At 49.7% G+C, this 20,571-nt stretch overlaps 1 protein-coding gene across 1 annotated transcript; it reads right to left on the bottom strand.

Moving 5' to 3' along the window:
* Window positions 1-820: 820 nt before the first annotated feature.
* Window positions 821-14,810, bottom strand: Ccr7 (C-C motif chemokine receptor 7). Its single transcript, XM_076870191.1, has 3 exons — window positions 14,753-14,810; window positions 8,114-8,163; window positions 821-5,157 (listed from the first exon to the last, which is right to left on the bottom strand). Exons 1-3 carry the CDS (start codon window positions 14,760-14,762, stop codon window positions 4,081-4,083), a joined length of 1,137 nt encoding a protein of 378 aa, XP_076726306.1. The 5' UTR covers window positions 14,763-14,810; the 3' UTR covers window positions 821-4,080.
* Between the last annotated feature and the right edge of the window lie 5,761 nt (window positions 14,811-20,571).

Raw genomic sequence — 20,571 nt, 5'->3', positions numbered from 1 at the left:
GGACATCCACTGACCCGCTGAAGACACTCTCCACATTGGGGTCCCAGCATATATTCCCTAGACCTACCCCTGCCCCACCTGTCCCCACTTAGAATCCCTTCCCTCCCTTATCTCCTTTGGCTTAAGCTCCCACCCATCTCCAAGGGCTGTTTCCTTCCTTCCATTTACCCCTCAACACAGAAATGTAACCAAGTACCTAAGTCCTGGGGAAGATAGCCTCGCTTCCTTTCTTAAGATCAGGGGTAGCTCGGTAGTTGAGCGCTTGCCAGCATGCATGAGGCCCTGGGTTCCATTCCCCAGCCCCAGGTGGGGAATCCGTTGCCTGATTTCCTTTGGGTCTGCTGCCATAGTCCATTCATTTTCTCAGACTCCACAGCAAGGACAGGAACTATTTAAGGGGGGTGAGAGAGGTTTTCCTTAAGGAAGGGTGCCTGCCAGGAAGTAGAGGCAGATCACAGGTAGTTGTGCAGGAATGTTGGAGCTAGTGCCACTAGTTCTTGTGGGATGTGCTCTGGACGGGACCTGGGTTTAAGGTCTAGTGTTGCCAAGAGCTTCTGGTAGACCTCAGGTAAACTTGTTTGTCTCACCTGGATAGCTTGGTGGGAAGGCCAGACTACTAATCCCAAAATTGTCATTAATTGTATGAGATTGGAAATTGGGCTAAGGATTGAACTTGGTTACCTCGAGGTTAGCAGCATTTTTTTTTTTTTTTTTTTTAAGCTGCCATTTCTTAAATGTTCCTAAGTGACACCCAACAACATTTTATTTATGTGAATAATTTATTTCACATCACAACCCTAGGAGGTCAATACTACTAATAATCCCATTATACAGATTAGGAAAACAAGGCACGGAGGGGCTAAGTTACCAGCCCAAGCAGTGCAGCTGGGATTCAAACCAGACTGTCTGGCTGCAAGAGTCCGAGCTCCCCACCACCACGCTCAACATTCTGGGCACTGTGCTACATGTTTACCCAAATCTTGTCCATTTTGCAGCTGAGAAATCTGAAACTCAGAGCAGTTGAGCAACAGCTGAAGGTCACACAGCTGGGGAGCAATAGAGATGAGATTTGAAGTTGGCTGGGCTCCAGAGCCTTGGCTCCCCCCACCCTCCGGCAGTCCTGCCAGACCCTTGAGCTCCCAAAGTGAGTTTAGGCAATCTCCCTGAGCTGTGATATCTGTCCTGGAATGTCAGCCTCTCCCTCTGGGCCTCAATTTCACCATCTAGAGAGTGATGGGGGTTGGCCCTGCCGAACTTTGAGGTCCCTTCCAGCTCTGTGAGGCTGTGATAGAGAGACGGGGTGCTTCTAGCTGAAAGGGCAGCTCCATGACCTGGGAATGCCTTGGACTTGGCCTGTGGTTGTAGCCAGGGAGGGCGAGGGGGACAAGGGGCTGGAATGAAGGGCAACTTCAGGAAACCGCAGAAGGGCCCTGGGGACTGTGAACCTAGGAAGGCAGGATAGCTGTATGAAGCAGAAGAAGAGAGTGGGGGAGAGAGAGAGAGAGAGAGAGAGGCCCCCTGGGGGGTCCTTTTCTTTTTCTCAGGGGTTACCCCCAAACACAAGGTAGGCTCACGAGAGCCCTGGGTAAGGGAGTGGGGTTTGGGCCCACATGGGGCTGGGGTCTGAAGTTCTGAGACACAGCAGTTTGGGGATTTAACGTGGCTGGGGGTTTTGTTGTCTCTGTAAATATTTGGAGACGTCCAGTTATTCTAGAAAAATGTATTTGAAGTTGGGGTGGCGTGTTTGTGGGGCTGGCCGGGCTTCCTTTTCCGTGACGGCTCTTGTTACATTCTCCCTGCAGGAACTGAGGGCTGTTTTCCCATCTGTAACCTCATTAGGATATACACCCCCACACACGCTCGGGCAGGTTCCCCTTGGGGACACACGTGCACAATGGCATCGCCTTCTCGTCCCACGATCGCACGCACACTCGGTTGCGGCTGCACCTTTTAATATTTAATGCCGTTGCCGCGGACACCGCTGCATGCCGACTGCCCCCTGTGCCAGCCTCATTCCTGCAGGGCGCCAGTTCCCGGCTTGAAGGCAGCCTGACAAATCTGTTAGAAACCTCCCAGCCCCATGCGTCCTGCGGAGGAGGGTAATGTCATGTGGTTACGAGATCAGAGAACGGGCGTCATTGCCAGGCAGGCTCCATTTCCAATGGAGGCGCTTGGGAAAGTCTGTGGGTTCACCTTTTATGCCAAGGTCTCCACCCTCCCTCGGATGCCCCCGGGGACCCAGAGCCATGTGCATGCTGGGCCTTTAACACACACCCTACACGTCACAGGTTGGACTGATTTCTTTGGTTTGGAGAAGTCAGGGTTCCGGGTGGGCCCAAGGTACCAGTGACATAGACCCCTGGTTTGTGCATGGGACAGCATCTGTTCTTCCCTCCCACTCTGTGCAGTGGACATCTAAACCTCTGTGGTTTGAATGTGTGTCCTTTCGCCACCCATGTGTTGGAACCTCAAAGGGGTGGCATTACTGGGAGAGGCCCTGGTGAGGGGGAGGTCATAAGAGCCCCATGAATGGGATTAATGACCTTATAAAAGAGCTAAAGGGAACCTGCTGTGCCCTTTAGGCCCTTTGTCCAGCCTCCAGAACTGTGAGGAACACTTTTCTACTATTTAACAATGACCCAGACTGGAGTTTAACGCTGCATGCAGAGTGGATCAAGACACACGCCACCGAGGAACATTGCAACAAGTGGCCTGTCGGGAACGTCCTGGGTGGTCCCAGATTTTAAGCACCCAGCGAAGGGTCCCTTCCAGCCTGTCTCATCAGCCTCGTTCTAGACTCCGTGACCACTGAGCCCAGGGTAAGGCCCTCCCTCCAAACACAAGTTTTTGGGCCTGATAAGGCTCAGGGCTCTAGTTCCAGGCTGAGCTGGCACAGGGCAGGCCGACTAGTACGCAGATCCAGCTGAGGGTCAAGATAGTTCCCAGGCAGAGAAGTTACTGGAACAATGTGGTCCCTCTAAATCTCCACTCAGATTGGAGTCTCTGGTTCACTGGTGACAGTACAGGCTTGGTTCCATCTCCTGCTCTCTGGAAGGGCGTTCACAAGATGGACATCCTGTCCTTATCCTCCTTCAACCCTCTTTCAGCTTCTTGGGCTGCTGTCACTGGATGAGCTCAGAGCGCAGCTCAGTGTTCTCATGTTTCTGAGCCTCTTTGAGAAATGAAGATGGGGAGGAGGGGGATGGGGGCGGTCAGGTGGGGCGTGGGGCATTGCAAAAGAACACACTCATTTGCCATTTACAAAAGAATGTTTAGCCTCTTTCTTTTAAAGCTGTCGTTTCCTCTAAGCAAAGTTTTGCTTGCTCTCTTAATGAACTGAAGAGCAGGACAGTTTTCATCTGGCAGCCAGCACTGTCACCCTCTCTGGTCTCTAACCTTTCTGTCCGCCCCTCTCATCCTCGTGGAGCTGAGACCTGACCTTATGTCATCGCTGCTGCAGAGCTTGGCTGGGAAAGTGGCTTGGTCAGGCTGGGGCAGCCGGCCTGGCCTGCAGGGAACACCACCTTTCCCTGTTGGCGGCAGGGGAAGGGCAGACGTGCTCTCGGGGCAGTTAGGAGGTTGCCTTGCTGACGGTGGAAAAGAGAGATGGAGGAGGGGACTCACAGAGTTGGTTTGACCTGTCCCCTTTCTCACCGGGCTAAGAAGCTTCGCCAAAATCTTGGTCTTGGAGACAGAGTCTTGTTTTCTGGAAGGCCTGGCCTCTGCCCTTGAGTCTCTGGGATGGCTTCTTTCTAGCTGGGAAGAAGATTCATTCAGGGGACTCAGCAGCCCCTGCCACCCTCAGTCCCGTCTCCTTCACTATTGCTCACGAGGGGCAGATGGTTTCGCCACTTTGATTTTTGATGTCTGGTTTGGGGACGACAGCTTTATTTGCAGCCTTGGTTGAGGTAGCTAGTGTTGGGGTCAAGCTGTCTCTTGGGACTCTTGGTTTTTACGCTGAGGTTAACTTCAATGGCCAGAACTGCTTTTCGTTCAGCAGCTTTTGGATGGGTGTCTTGAATCTGCTCTCTGTCCCCTATGCCCTGAGAGAGGTCCCTCTCCCCTGGGCAGAGGAGCTGCCTAGGGAGAGAAGGTGGTGGTGGTCTCGGCCTCCGTGCTCATGGAGGTATGCCGCGTGTGCCGACAGGAAGACCACTGTCGGAGCTGCTCCTGGCTGAGGCAGCCCAGGTCCTTAAAGAGCTTGAAGAGGTCGTTGCGGAACTTGACACCAATGAAGGCGTACAGGAAAGGGTTGACGCAGCACCGGACGCAGGCCATGCTGTAGGTGACATCATAGGCGATGTTGAGCTGCTTGCTGAGCTCGCAGGTGCTGCTGGTGATGTTGAAGTTGGCCACCGTCTGGGCCAGGATCACCCCATTGTAGGGCAACTGGAAGACGATGAAGACCACCACCACGGCAATGATCACCTTGATGGCCTTGTTGCGCTCGAAGTTGCGCGCCTGGAGCAGGGTGCGGATGATGACGAGGTAGCAGAAGCTCATGGCCAGCAGGGGCACCAGGAAGCCAATCACCATCTGGGCCACCTGGATGGTGATCAAAGCCTCCACGCGCTCGGTGATGAGAGAGCATCGCCAGGCTTGCTCGCTGCTGCTCCTCTGGATGCCGCTGTAGAGCAGCTCTGGGACGGAAAGCAACGTGGCCAGGATCCAGATGCCCACACAGGACAGCTTGCTGATGAGAAGCACGCGGGCGCGGTGGCGGTGGGCACACACAGCCTGGACGATGGCTACATAGCGGTCGATGCTGATACAAAGCAGCAGCAGCATACCGCTGAAGAAGCTTATTTTGTAGATACCAAAGATGAACTTGCAGAAGTCGATACCGAAGATCCAGGACCTGGCTGCACTGTAGGCCCAAAAGGGAAGGGTCAGGAGGAAGAGGATGTCTGCCATGGCCAAGTTGAGCAGGTAGGTATCTGTCATGGTCTTGAGCCGCTTGAAATAGATGTAGGTGGACACCACCAGCCCATTGCCCACCAGGCCCACGAAGCAGATGACTGAGTACATGGCGGGGAGGAACCAGGCCTTAAAGTTCCGCACATCTTTCTTGGAGCACAAAGACTCGTACAAGGTGTAGTCCACCGTGGTGTTGTCCCCGATGTAATCATCTGTGACTTCATCTTGGCACAAGCACACCTGTGGGGAAGGAAATAAGGGAAAACAGTTCAGTTTTGGCGAGGTGGGTCCAAATCTGGCTGGGATTTATCTTAGAGCAGTGGTTTCAAAGTGTGGACTGTCATCAGCATCTCCTGGAACGAGATAGAAACACAAATTTTCAGACCTTAACTGAGAACCAGCATCTCAGGGGATGGGACCTAGGAATCTGTATTTTCCCTGAACTCTCCAGGCACTTCTTTGGTTTGAAATCACTGCATCTCAAACTTTAACATGCATATGAGTTACCTGGGGATCTTGTTAAAATGTATATCCTGTCTGGCATGGTGGCACATGCCTGCAATCCCAGTGGCTTGGGACGCTGAGGCAGGAGGATCGCAGGTTCAAGGCCAACCTCAGCAACTGAGTGAAGCCCTAAGCAGTGTAGTGAGGCCTGTCTCAAAATAAAAAAATAAAAAAAAAAAAAAAAAAAGAAGAGCTGGGGACGTGGCTCAGTGTGGCCTGAGTGCCCTTGGATTCACTCCCTGATACAAAACCCAAACCAAACCCCAAAACAAAGGTATACCCTAATTTGGTGGGCTGGATGGGGCCCAGGATTCTAGATTTCTAGCAATCAGGATCAAGGGTCTGATTTTGCCAATTCTGAGACACTCAGCCTCACATGTGTAAACAGTGGGCTGGAAATAGTCGCGGCCTTGGGGTCCGATGAGCTCGAACTGGTTAAAGGCACTTCCTCTCTCTCACTAAGCCTCAGTTTTCCTGTCTGTGAAATGGAGGTGAATCCTATCTCTTGCACATGCTAGTGGTGAGGTACCTAGCCCAGGTTCTGGGACCCTTTCATGTTTACAGTTTTATTTTGCCCCCTGAAAACTCCATGAGGTTGGTGTGTGTGTGTGTGTGTGTGTGTGTGTGTGTCTTTCTTCTGGAGCCTCCGTTAGAACCTGGTGGAGTTTTCCAGGGGGCCTTTAAAATGCCCCGGATTTCGAGGGAAGAGTCCACCCTGGGGTCAAGGTTGAGGAGGACCTGCCGTGAGGAGGCGGCAAAACTCCTGTTAAGAGGACAAGAAGCCCCAGGTTTGGGGCAGACGGCTGTGATCCCGAGTGGTGAGTGAGCAACCTGGAGGCGTTTATGGATTCTTGGTGTCCGCTAGCACTCGGCAGGAGCTCAGGCAACGCGTGCCCAAGGGCACTGAGCTCTGTGAGTCGAGGACTGGATGACAGGGCCCCGTGCGGGGGAGTGCTCCTCAGCTGTGGCTGAGTCGTGGGCAGCTGTGCCCCTGGAAGGAAGTGTGACTTTCTTCTCCTACTCTCCCTCTGTGCTCCCACTCTCCCCCCCACCTCTCTGCCTCTCTCTCTTCCGGCAGACAGATCCCAATCAGCAGGGCTCAGCTGCTCTGGGCTTTTTTTAGCCTGTCTGCAGGACAGGGTGAAGGTTCAGCAGCCTGCCGTGATTTTTATCAATGAAGGAGGGGGCACAAGGGCCGCTGTGCACAATGATAGATGGCCCTGCTCTAGAAGAACGGCCTCAGGAAACTCCTGGTTCTTCCTCAGGGAACCGGGCTCTTAGCAGTTCAATGACAATCCACATTCCGCATTCATCACTGTCCAGGGATGAGGACAGGAGGAGGGTGAAATGGTGTCCTCCTGATGTGGCTGCAGCCTGGGGGTCCTGGAGGAAGCTGGCTGCCTTTGGCCCACCCAGAGGAAGACACAAGGCCTTAGGTCCAGGATCCCTGGGCTTAAGGGGGTTCAGTCCTTTTGGATGGCAGTACTCACAGCCTCTGTGAAGCGTGCTCCCCCACCCAGTCCTCCTGCTCCACAACCCCCCTGCAGCCTTGACGCCTCTGCAGCCCACAGCCCCACCACATCCTGCCTGTCTGAGCCTCCTCCCGCACCACCCCCCCCCCCCCCGCACCCCTCCCCAGAAAGAGAAGAATGAGCCACAGCTGTCTCCATCCCCTCCCCAGCCTTCCAGCCAGCAGCACAGGGCAGAGGGAGGGAGGCAGGAGAGATGGGGAAGGGGGCCAGGTTGAGGGCTGCCGTCCAAGCTCCGGGGGGCCTTTGGGATGGGGTTTTGGGAACAGTGCCCAGCTTGGGGCCTGCCTCTGGCCTGAGCTCCTGGAAATCTTCCCCTCTGGCCACCAGACCTGGGGAAGAGCCCAGTTCTGAAGCACGGCCTCTCCAGAGTGGCCTCGGAGGAGCCGGCTGTTCCCCAAGCCCTAGAGCGCTCCCACCCTGACAAACAGAGGAAACGAACTCAAGGAGTTTCCTGACTCTGGCCCTTGATGGGGTGCATCTTCTGGTGGGACTGAGGAATGGAAACCCGCAAGTTGGGGATCTTTGCTCCTGCAGAGTTCGGGCCCCTGTGGGGTGCTTGCTCCATCCACCCTCCCCCACATTGTCTGGGCCCCATCTTTCTTCCCCGACCTCACAGCAGGGCCAGATGGTTCTCAGTTTCATGATATGAGAGTGGGGCTTCTAGGGGAGCCTTGGACTGAAGGGAGAGGGGGATAGAATCGTAACTGGGTCACCAGACCAAAGTTTCTTTTCTCTGCTCACACGTGGCATCTTCCCTGTGTGCACAGATGTGCAAAACCAGGTGAGGACAGGGATCCTGTGCAGAACCAGTGGGAGAAGAAAGTTTTGCGGTTCTTCTCTCTCCGAGAGAGCTCAGTCTGTGTTTCTTGGTTGGGGAGACTGGAGGTGGGGTAGGAAAGGTGGTGGTCAATTACTTCACCCCATATTTTAATTTAGATGGAGTAAAGGAAGTCCAGAGAACATCTGGGACTCTTGGGGGGAGGGGAGGGTTGCTCAATAGATGGAGAGGGGGGTGGTCATCAGCTTAATGAATGGCAGGTGGGTTTTTGTCTGGGCCTTTTATTTCTTTCTAGCAAATGACCAGCTTCCCCAACAGCACTCCTGGCTTGGGAGGGGAGAGTTGGGGAGGGAACACAGCGTCCCCTGGTAGGAAACCTCACCTGGAAAATGACAAGGAGAGCCACGGCCAGCACGTTTTTCATTGGTTTCCCTGTAGGAGACAAGGCAAGAAAGTTATTGCTTGGCAGGGACGACCCTTTGTTATTAAAGAAAGCAGCTGAGGGGGAGATGCTGCTGGGAACCGTCGTCCTGAGCTCCAGGCTCTGCATTTGCAAAAGAGAACATCAGAACCAGATTGTGCTTTTGAACACCTGGCCTGCTGCCCGGCATCCCCGTCCTCACCTCTCCTTCCTCCACTCCCAGGTCCAGGATTAGAACACGGGCAGGCGCTTCCCACCACTAACCCTGGCCCAGCTGGGCTTCTTCTGGAGTTGGAGAGTTTACCGGAAACTTGACTGTCCCTCAAGACCCCAGGGTGGTCTTGGGGGGATGGGGCCCAACCCCTCCCCCCAAGAGTCCCAGATGTTCTCTGGACTTCCTTTACTCCATCTTAGCCTGACCCCAGAGTCTCAGTGGCGCCTCCCAGTGAGTGGGATGCAGGAAGAGGAGGCAAGGCCCCCAGAGAGTGCATACAGTCCTGCCCTACTTCGGTGCCAGGGTCCTTTGGTCCAGGGAGCATTTCTTGGTATCAGCTGAGTGAGCAGCCTCATATGAAGCCTCAAGTGTTTCCTGGCCAGGTGGGCCGAGGAAACAGGGGATTTCACAGGACAGGCTGGAGGAACGAGGTCACCTCACGTGCCTTTCCATGGTAGGGGAGTGCTGTAAGGACCCGCTGGCCCCCTAACACTGCTTCATTCACTGACATTTACTTAGCACTGATTATTGGTCCCCTGAGTCTGCCTTTGGGGCAGGCATCCCTTTCCTCTTACCTGGTATAAGCGCAGGAATTGTGTGCCTGAGAATGAATGGATGAATGCCCTGCTTGTCCTTCCAAGGGAGGGAGCATCAAGGGTCTGAGAGGACGCCCGGGGGACGGAGGGGCACTATTTTATGATGTAATTATATTTCTTTTTCTAAAATTGTGTATATTTTCTTTCACTTGTTCCCTAATCTAATGCCTCAGGCGCTTGGTAGGAGGGGTGCAGTGCCAGTCCCCCCTCCACCCGCCCCCCGTGGGTGGGGTGGGGTGATGGGAGTGGGGGTGGCAGGAAAATGGAACCTGCTGTGGAGGTCAGGAGGCGCTCCTTGCTTCTGAGCAGCAGATGGAGAGGCCAGGTTTCAATGCACAGGGCCTGGATATGCTGTGGACAACTGTTCAGTTGGCCTGTGGCCGAGCCTTAGAGCATATTTCCTCCTGCAGGCTGAGCAGGGAGGACAGTTGACAGAGCCATTTATGTAGCAGTGTCATCCTGCCAGCAGGCTGGGAACACCCCCTAGGCACCAGCTGTGCCTTCTTTACCCCTGGAATTCCCCCTTGTCCCCTGACTCTCGGTTCCCAGCCAGGGTCTGACCCACAGGAAAGTCACTGTGATAGCACCTGTAAATACTCAGGCAGGATCTGTAAGCATTTGCTGCTCCAGTCTCAGTAGAGACCCGAAATACCTGGGACCCTGCTCCAGGCATCTTCTGGAGACCGAGGGCCCTCTGGAGGTTAGGGAAGCAGCCCAAGGCCCGAGGGTCTGTGTCCTTGGCCACAGCACCACCTGCTGGAGCACTCCTGCATGACACCCAGGTTGCAGTTAGGGGCTCCAGGCACAGGGCTTGTGGCTGGGGATTCTGTGCTTGGGAGTTCCTAGGATAGGGAGGAAGGGCATCTGGTCACATAGATAAGAAAATATTCCTCCTACCTCAAGAAAAGTATCCTGCATGTTATTGCTAGACATGGTTCCTAAAGCATAGTTCTTTTTTTGAACCAGGGATTGAACCCAGGGGTGCTTAACCACTGAGCCACATACCCAGTCTTTAATTTTTGTTTAAATTTTAAGACAGGGTCTTGCTAAGTTGCCGAGGCTGGCTTTGAACCTGCGATCCTCCTGCCTTAGCCTCCAGAACTTCTGGGATTAGAGGTGTGCACCACCTGTCCCTAAAGCATAGTTCTGATGCCAACCACCATGGTGTCTTCCCACGGGCTCTACCCAACCCTAAGGATAAAGCTCCTGGTGCTTACCATGGGAGTCAAGCCACATGTATTTGGACATGCCTTCCTAGCTGCATCTTCGAATACTGGGGATAGGAACTCACTGTCCCCTTGTCCCCCACTCGTGCCTGAGCATCTACAGTCCTGGTGGGCATGGGTCTCCGTGTGGCATCCTGCTCTGATGTCTCCCTCCCCTTTCTTACTGAATTACCTCTGGAACCCCTGAGTTTGAGGCCACATGTCTCCGCCTAACCACACTCTCTCCAGGGTCCAGTGCACCGCCTACCCTCCCTGACTCATCTTGATGCTCAGCGTTCGAGGTTTCTTTAAACACGTCAAAGTCTTTCGGTTACTCTAGAGAAAGCCCGCTCTGACTGTCACCGAGAACGAGAAACCTCAAAGTTTTGATCAGCCACAAGAGGTGAAATACAAGGAGCAAGTGCTGTTTCTGTTTTACTCTGGCTGCCCTTTTCCTGGACCCTGTCCCATTCCTTTTGCTACTATGGAGCGGGGTGGGAGGTGGGGGGTGGGGGACAGGGGATGGGGGTCCTGGCCCGTGTACCTGGGTGATTTCACATTCCAAGTGTGTTGGGCCTGGGGGATAAGCAGGCGTCTTGTTGGTCCAGGATGGACCATTTTCAGGAAAGTTAATAGGGGAACTTAGGGGAATTCTGGTGTGTGGCCCAGGGACCCAGTCAGCGGCCACGAGTCAGATCACTCCTGTCTGTTAAAAGTCATAAAGCGACTGGTTTTGGGCAGCAACTTGGGTGGCACCAATGGCGCTGGAAATCTCGGGGAGCTTGAGGAGCAGTTGACCTAGATGCTGGGTGTTTTCTGAGTTCCTGAATTTCCAGTAATGAGCATCATGAGTGTAAACTTCCCTAGAACTCCAACCGGAGCCCCCATCCTGAGAAACCTCCCATCTGGGAGGAGAAGATTACTGGCTCCTTCCTACCCCATTCCCAAGTTTTCCCAGACCTTCCAGGCTGCCCAGGACTCCTGGCTGCCCATTATTTGGCCCCAGAGCCTCCCCATCTTTTTCCTCTCTGGAGTTGTTCTTTCCTGGGTGGGGGAGCGGGAGGGCAGAAGCAGGAAAGCCCCAAGGATCTAGAGAGGAGATAGGAGGCCTGGGGGACCCGTTCTACACAGGCAGGGACAGGAGAGACATGGCTGAGTCGTGGAGTCACTTCTATTCTCTGCTTTAGCCAATGAAACCGCCTACCTGAGAGGTCTCATTGCATCCTTGCAAAATCCCTGAGATATTGGCACCGCTACCGTCCCCACTTGCCAATGAAGAAACAGTACAGCAAGATTAGTAGCATTCCCAGAGTCACCTGAATGGCTGGTAGTGGAGCTGGGCTTTGAACCTTCTGACTCTGGAAACCATTTTTTTTTTTTTTTTTTTTGATGGGCTGCCTCCTAGTCTTTATGTATCTCTCCCTCACAATATATTGTAAGGCTTTCCCTGTGATTCTTATTCTACGTTCCAGGAAACAGAGTCCCGGAGAGGTTAAGCTACTTGTCTGGTGGCACACAGCTGCCTTCTCAGAGATGGGTCTGAGATGTGAATGGCATAGCCAGGTTTGGGCTCTCACCACTGCATCATGCTATATTCCCCATGTGCCTGCTGGGTACGTGGCCCTCTGTGGAGCATGAAGGCAACCTCCATTCTCTGTGACCATTGGTCACTCAGTTCTCTTGCTTCTATTTTTTTTTTTTTTTTTTAATGGTCCTAGGGATTGAACCCGGGGATGCTCTACCACTGAGCTACCTCCCCAGCCCTTTCCATTTTTTTTTTTTAAAATATTTTGAGACAGGATCTCATTAAGGTGCCGAGGCTGGTCTTGAACTTTTGATCCTTCTGCCTCACCTTCCTGGGTGGCTGGGATCACAGGTGTGCGCCACCACACCTGGCTGTTCTGTTGCTTCTACTCGCCATAATCTCTCAGAGCTCTGATAGAAGGTTCTGCAGCTCTTTCCAAAACACAGATCTAGTCCCTTAGTTCACCTAATTGAGAAGTAAAAATCTTCACTGGCTCCTCAATTGTTCTCAAGATAAAGTGCGAACTTCTCAGTGATGCCACGCAAAGTTGTAAGTATTGGTCGAACGGTACCTTTACCTTCCTCTCCTATCTCCCTCAATTTGCTTCTTTCTTGCCTTTATGACATTTGCCAGAGTTGACCACTCCTGAGCCCGAGTACCCGGGGTATTCTGTGTGCTGCATGGAGCTCTAAAACCATTTGATGTGGATGCCTTTAGGGGAGGCCTGCAGTGCTGGGTTCACTCCACTCCCCTCTCCTTCCTAGATCGTATGCCTTCTACCTTAGTTACCTTATTGGCTTCTGACGGCAGTGAGTTGGATGTCCCTGCCATATCCTGGGCCCTGTCCTCATTTGGTTTGACAACTCCTCCACATCCTTCAAAACCCAACTTAAATGCCCTCCTGACCGATGATCACACTTCTTTCCTTTTCTCGTCCTTATCCCCACTAATGCTCTCTCTCACTCTGCTACAGTAGTGTGTTGACATGTATGTCTCTCTCCTCACCTGACTGGCTTTCCCTGGATCCCTCAATCAGTGAGAGTTGACTGAAAGAAAGTCCCTGGCAAAGAGCAGAGGTTTTTCCATAGCCACCCAGGCTGTAGCTTTCCCCTCTGAGGGATCGTCCCTGAATTCCTTTAGCGGCTTCCTTCGCCACCACGTATGGCCACGCTGTGACACACAAGTCTGTGGTAGGTCAATTTCCCTTTCTCTGCTTTTGAGAATTCTGACAGTGGGGAGGGTGAAAGGGTTGCTCATTCAAACTGCGAAAAAAAGGCCGCGAAAATGTCCGGCTCAGCCTTCAAGTGGAGTTTTCATTTTGTGTAACAGAAACTGTGCCTCCTCCTCTACCTCTCGCTCCCTCCTGGGTAGACGAATATCGAAAAACAGACCCTTTGTGGCCCAGCCGCCCTTCCAACGGCCCAGAGCCCGTTATGAGCACTGCTTCTCAGAGGCCTCTCCTCATACCCATATTTCACGGGTTTGGCCGTTGGGGCTCTCTCTCAAGTTGAGTGAGGAAGCAAGAACATCACTTCCTCCAGGACCAGGGGCTGCCATCCCTCCTGCGTCCAGGCCCAGGGGTCTAGTGTGTCCCCAAACCTAGGGTAGGGGATGCTCCTAGATGCTCTGGAGCCAGTGGTGAGAGCATCCCTCTGTGTGTTAAGTAGGTGGCTGACCACCTGGGGTCAAGCAGGGCAGGGGAATTCACACTATGGAAAGTGACCAGCAGGGCCAGCTTAGACTCCTCCTCCAGGGGAGCTGCTTTTCGAACATTTAGTGGTCAACACAGGGAAGCCATCTCCAGCGGGTGGTGTGGGCGCTCGGGGATTGTGGCTCGCACATTTGGAATCTATGGAGTGGGTTTAGGGGGCAGGCTGACTGGGAAGAGAAGTTAGAAGAGATTTTCAAAACTGAAAATCCACTTGAAGTTCTTGATTCATTCCATCCATCCATCCATCCATCCATCCATCCGTCCGTCCATCCATTCCACAAACATTTGCCATTTAATCCCCAAAGCACCCAGGATGCAGAGATGCAAGATACTGGAGGTCACAGGCGGTGGATGGGGGGTCCACTGTACCCCTTCCACAGCTGTCTGCTGGGTCCAGACCTAGGATTCAGGGTGGGCGGGGAAGGCAGAGAGGAGGCAAGGGCTGTGGTGTGGCGGGGAGGGTGTGAGGACAGCACCAAGGAACCTTCACTTTTTAAAGCCAACCTCTTGTGGCTTTGAGGCCGCTTCGCTTGCTGGTGTGGCGAGCCATCTAAGAACCTGGCCTTCTTTGCTTCAGGCGGCACTGACTCTGCAGCTGAGATTGACAACTGGGGTGTCTGGGGCTGGAAGACCCACTCAGCAGCCACTTGGGGCTCCCTTTGTATCCTCTCTAGTCAAGACCCAGGTTAGACCAGAAGAAGGGCTTTCTACAGCCCAGAGGCATCTGTCTGGCTGGAGTAAGGGGGGTTTGATCAGGGACAGGGGCTGTGCTGGAGGGCTGCCTATGGCTTCTTTAAGCTGAGTGTCACCAGCTCTTCCATTTTTATCCCTGAACTTGCAAGAGGCAAGTGGCAGAGCTGCTGGTACAAAGCCCGTGGATTGCACAGCAGAGAGAAAGCACCGCAGACCACGCCTGCTTTGCACCGCACAGTCACCTGTGATGGACTTCTTCTCAGAACCCAACAGCACAGGGATCCAGACTCCCAGTGAGCAGGGGAGAAGGGAGAGCATTGAGTTCTCAGGGGGCCTCACAAGAACAGGTTCCGTCCAGGTCACGCACCCAGCCCCACCCTGCTGAGTTTTCCATTCCTTGCTATTTTAGAAAGATACCCCCTCCGCCCCCTGGTCCTTCCTGGCCCCAATGGCTGCCTGCTCTCCTGGGTCTGAAAGGGCAGGTGCACCCTCCCTGGGACTCCAGAGTGGCATTCTCTGGAAGTAGCCCACCAAACCTCCTGATTTCTCGCGGCAGCTCCTCATGCCCTCCACCCCACCCCGACGCCACTAGGTCTGCCTGGGGTCCGGGACCCCGGTGCTACTCCCCGTTTTGTCTCACAGGGAGGTTTACTCACCCGGGTCCATGACACTCTCCTCCGGCGACTGAAACCACACAGGAAGGCTGTGCCCCAGTCTCAGCTACCCCTGTCTGGGGAGGAAATGGTAAGAGCCCCTTTTAAGTTGTGAGGGGAGCCTCCCTCTTGCCCGCCCCTCCCACCCCTGCTCCTCCCTCCAAGCCTCATTAGGGCCCCTGAGAGCCTTCTGGGGACAAAGGGTATGAGAAAGGTGACAGAGGGACAGCCCCCCTCACTGGTCATAAGATCCTGAATCATCAGGTCATTTACATTCGAAAAGCCCCTTGTGCCCCCTGGCAGAGCTTAGGTGAGGGGCTCCTGGTTAATCCAACACAGGTTTATAGCCGGGGTATCACACGTCAGGCTGTGGGCAGAGGGTGGGAGTCAGGGGGTGTGTCTCCATTTTTCCCTTTGGGTTGAATGAAACTTTTTGAGTTTCATTATCAGCTCAGCCAGGAGCTACTGTCCCAGGAGCCACCAGAGAGGAACCACCTGCATCACCTGCATGAGGTCCCTCAGGTGGCCCTGCCATCGGGGGTCACACTGCAGGAAAAGCTGCAACAACCTAACCACAAAGTGAAAGTTTAAGAGTTTTCGTGTTTGCAGATCCTGGGGGGAGGGAGGGAGCTGGTGTGCTTTGCCCACTGAGCGCCAACGGAGAACCAGGGGACTGGTGGGTCCGGGATCCTTTTGGGATCCAGGGTATCATCCAAACTGGTTTCCTATAGAGATCTTTAATTGGCAGGTTTAAAGGAAGCAGTCACACAGGTCATGCTGTGACTCTGAGGTGGTCACATCAGGTCCTGGCAAATGTCTAAGTGGTCTGTTTAAAACAAACTGCAAATAAAAGTAGAAGTGCCTTTGGGTTTTTATCCGTAGCCACCAGCGAGGGCCATTCCCGTGGGGACGAGTCGAGGGTAACTTGAGTTTCACTTCCGGTATGAGAAAGTTAAACTTTTATTTTAAAATGTCGTCAAGAGCAGGGCGTGGTGGTGCTCACCTGCAATCACAGCAACTCGGGAGGCTGAGGTAGGAGGATCACAAGTTCAAAGTCAGCCTCAGCAATTTAGGGAGACCCTGTCTCAAAATGAAATAAAAAGGGCTGGGGAGGTGGTTCAGTGGGTAAGTCCCTCTGGGTTCTATCCCCAGAAAAACAAAACAACAACAACAAACAAAAACAACAATGTCAAGGCAACATAAAATTGCAAGTGCTCACTCTGTCCTTGCCGTCTTGATGTTATAGGGAACCGCATTTCTCAAACTTCTTTCCCTCCAACTTTTCTTTTCTTTTCCTCTCCTAATGATGGTTTTGATTTGGTATAATATGTACCATAAAATTCACCCTCTTCAAGGGTACAATGCCGTGGCTTTTATATATTCCCAGGTTGTATAACCATCATTACAATCCATTTGTTGTTAGTCATCTCCACCATTACTATTAAAGGATTCCCATACCTTCTCCACTCCCACCTGCAATCCATCCCTGGTAACTCAAGATCAACTTTCTGTCTCTATAGATTTGTCTGTGTTGGACATTTGACGCCAATAGGCATGGACAACTGTGTTCTTTGTTATCTGGCTTCTTTTGGTTAGCCGTTCCAAGGTTCATCTGTGTTGTAGCATGTCTCAGTTATTTAGTCCTTTTTTTTTTTTGTACCAGATATTGAACTCAGGGGTGCTCAACCACTGGGCCACATTCCCAGCCCTATTTTGTATTTTATCTAGAGGCAGGGTCTCACTGAATCGCTCAGCGCCTTGCTATTGCTGAGACTGGCTTTGAACTCTTGATCCTCCTGCCTCAGCCTCTAGGATTACAGGTATGTGCCACCATGCCCGGCTAGTTATTCGTTCCTTTTTATGGTTAAACAATATTCCATTGTAGCAATACATGGTATTTTGTTTATCCATCATCAGTTGGGCCTTTGGGTTGTTTCTACTTTTTAGCTATTATGAATAATGCAACTGTGAATATTTGTGTACAGTTTTGTGTGTGTGTGTGTGTGTACACATAGGATTTTATTCTCTTGCATATATGCCTCTGAGTAGAGTTGTTGGGTTGTGTGGTAAGTATATGTTTAACCTACTGAGAAAATTTTATACCATTTTCCAAAGTGATTGTATTGCTTTTTATATTCCCGTCAACCATGTATGAGGATCCCACACACTCAACAAAATTTGTATTGTCTGTCCTGATTCTTAGTGGGTGTGAAGGGTTAGCTCACAGTGATTTTGGTTTTCCCACTGACTACTGATCTTGAGCATCTTTGTGATTATTGACCCCTTATATATTTTCTTTAGAGAATTACCTATTTAAATTCTTTGCCCTTTAAAAAACTGAGTTATTATTATTATTATTATTATTTTATTGTGGCATTGTAAGAGTTCTTTATATATTCTGGGTTTAAACCCTGTATCAGGTGTATATTTGTAAGTACTTTCTCCCATTCTGTGAATTATCTTTTCATGGTCTTGTGGGTGTCCTTTGAAGCACAATGTTTTAAAATGTGAAGTCCAATATATTTCTTTTTCTTTTGTCACCTGTGTTTTTGTTGTGTGAATTCACAAAGATTTATTCCTGTGTTTTCTTGTAAGAGTTTTATAGTTTTAGTTTGTACATTTAGGTCTGATCCAATTTTGAGCCATTTTGAATATGGTGTGAGGTAAAAATCCACCTTCATTCTCTGGATGTGGATATCTAGTTTTCCCAGCATAATTTGTTGAAAAGACCATTCTTTTGCTATTGAGTTGTCTTGGCACCTTTGTTACAAATCAACGGACCAAAAATGTGATGGTTTATTTACGGACTCTCTGTTCTATTCTGTCAATTTGTATGTCTGTCTCCTGCTTGTAATCTCACTGTTTTGATTATTGTAGCTTGTAGTAAAATTTGAAATTGAAACCCGTGATCTCTCCAACTTTATTTTTCTTTTTAAAGATTGTTTTGGCTAATGTGGGTCTCTTTCTTTTCCATACAAATTTTAGGGTCAGCTTATCAATGTTTGCAATAAAACCAGGTGGGATTCTGATAGTGATTGTATTGAAATAAAACAAAAGTGATAATTAGGGAATATTATCATCTTAATAATATTAAGTCTTTATATAAAATATATATTTTTTTAGTTGTTGATGGACCATTATTTTATTTCTTTATTGAGGTGCTGAGAATCAGACCCAGTGTTTCACACATGCTAGGCAAGTGCTCTACCATTGAGCTATAAGCCTGGTCCCTAATATTAAGTCTTATAGTCCATAAACATGGGATATATTTTCATGTATTTAGATCTTTGATTTTTTTTCAGTGTTTTATACTTCTTAGTGTGCAAGCATTTTTCTTCTTTTGTTAAATTTATTTCTAAGTTTTAAAAATTGTTTTTGATACCGTCTTACATGGAATTATTTCTTAATTTAGGTTTCAGATTGTTCATTACTAGTGTATAAAAATACAATTGATCTTTGTACATTTATCTTGTAAAATTTACAATTTTATTCGTTTATTGGTTCTGATTTTGTGTGTGTGTGTGTGTGTGTGTGTGTAATCTTTAGGATTTCCTAAATATAAGATCATGCCATACGTGAATAGAAGGAGTTTTACTTCTTCCTTTTCAATCATGGTGCATTTTGTTTCTTCCCCCTTCCTAACTACCAGAGCTAGAACAATGTTGAATAGAAGTGGCAAGCGTCACTGGCCTTATACTTGGTTTTAGGGGGAAAATAGTATTTTTTTTTTTGTACCAGGGATTGATCTTAGGGGCACTCAACCACTGAGTCACATTCCCCAGCCCTATTTTGTATTTTATTTAGAGACAGGGTCTCACTGAGTTGCTCAGCGCCTTGCTATTGCTGAGGCTGGCTTTTGAACTCTTGATCCTCCTGCCTCAGCCTCCTGAGTTGCTGGGATTACAGGCACGTGCCACTTCGTCCGGCAGAAAAAAATAATCTTTTGTCATTAAGTATGTTGTTAGCTGTGGGTTTATCATAGATGGCCATTATCATATTTCCTTCTACTCCTCGTTTGTTGGATTTTGTCAAATGCTTTCTCTGTGTCCATTGAGCCTTTTTTTTTTTTTTTTTCATCCTCTACTGTATTACTTGGATTGCATTTAAAAAAAATTTTTTTATAATTGTAGATGGACAGCATGCCTTTATTTTATTTGCTTTTTTTTTTTTTTGTATGCTGTGCCAAGGATCAAACCCAATGCCCCACATGTGCTAAGCAAGTGCTCTGCCACTGAGCCACAACCCCAGCCCCTATGGATTGTATTTTTGTAGGTTGAATGAAACTTGAATTCCTGGGATAAATATCTTGCTATGGCATGTAGTTTGTTTGTTTTAAATACATTGCTGGATTTAGTTGTAAATGTTTTGTTGAGAAATGTTGTGCCTATATTTAAAAGGGATATCGATTGGTGTTTTTTTTGTTCTTGTGATGCCTTTGTTTAGTTTTGGTATCTGGGTAAGTCAAGTATTTTGGTCATTTGTATTGATATTTTGGGATATCAACTTTTGGATTTGTTGATTTTCTCTAATGTTTCCAATTCTAGATTTCATTTCTTTGTATCCCAGTCTTTATTATATTTCCTTATTTCTGTTTTATTTCTCTTATTTTTGTTAAGTTAAAAGGTTAATTCTCAGCCAGGCATGGAAGGGCTCATCTGTAATCCCAGGTACCCAGGAAACTAAAGCAGGAAGATCACAAGTTTGAGGACAGTCTCAGTACCTAAGCCAAACCCTGTCTTGATATAAAACAAAAGTGAAAAAGGACCAGAGATATAGTTCAGTGTAGAGCACTTTCCTAGTATGTATGAGAGACCCTGGGCTTATTACTCAGTACTGAAAAAAAGTAGTCAAGTTCTCTATTTGACTTGTTTCTTCTTTGTAAAAACACAGGCTGATCTATTGCTGCTTGTTTCTCTATACTTGCTGTTTGGCTGCATCCCACAAGTTTTGGTATGTTGTGTTTCCATTTTCATTCATTTTGAGGTGTTTTTTCTGATTTTCTTAGTGAGTTCTTTTTTGACCCATGGATTATTTTAACAGTGTGAGGTTTATTTTCCACATATTTATGTATTCCTCAAATTTCCTTCTGTTCCTGTTTGTGGTCGGAGAGCATACTTCGATCTCAATTCTTTTAAATTTATTGAGATATGCTTTATGTCCTAAAGCATGGTCTATCCTGGAGAAGGTTCCATGTGCACCTGAGAAGAGCATAGATTCTGCTGGTGTGAGCGAAGCGCTCTATAGACAGGTTAGGTCTAGTTGGCCCACTGTCAGGTAGTGGTACCTATTATTGAAAGCAGGGTATTGAAGTCTCTATTATTACCAAACTCTTGCACTTCTCCCTTCAGTTCTGTCAATGTTTGCTGAATGTATTTTGGGGCTCTGCTGTTTCAGTGCTGATATGTTTATAGCTATTATATCTTCCTAATGGATTGATCCTTTTATCATTATAAAGTGTCATTCTCTGTCTCTGTAAACAGTTTTGGTGTTAAAGTCTATTTTGCTTATTTGTATAGCCATTTCAGCTCCCTTTTAGGTACCTTCTCCATGATAGCTCTTTTTCCATCACTAGGACATTTCTTCCTCTCTCTGCTTCAGTGGCATCCCGGATCCATCAGCCAGCCCCTGCCTCTGTGATGCCAGCACCTGATGAGAACTCTCATCACTATCCCAGCTCCCGCCCAGGTTTCTGAGCTTGGTAGCATTTACCCTCTTCCTGAGGCCCTACAGCTTTAGGGATGGTGGAAATTTTGTGCTGTTATTAATCTCTGGCTAAAAGGAGGCCATTTCTTGTTGGTCACAGCTTTTTTTTTTTTGGTACC

This window comes from Callospermophilus lateralis, chromosome 11 (assembly GCF_048772815.1).
Source record: "Callospermophilus lateralis isolate mCalLat2 chromosome 11, mCalLat2.hap1, whole genome shotgun sequence".
In the NCBI taxonomy this organism is placed as follows: Eukaryota; Metazoa; Chordata; class Mammalia; order Rodentia; family Sciuridae; genus Callospermophilus; species Callospermophilus lateralis.
Note: the sequence above shows the minus strand (reverse complement) of the source record. Positions and strands in the feature narration are given on the sequence as shown.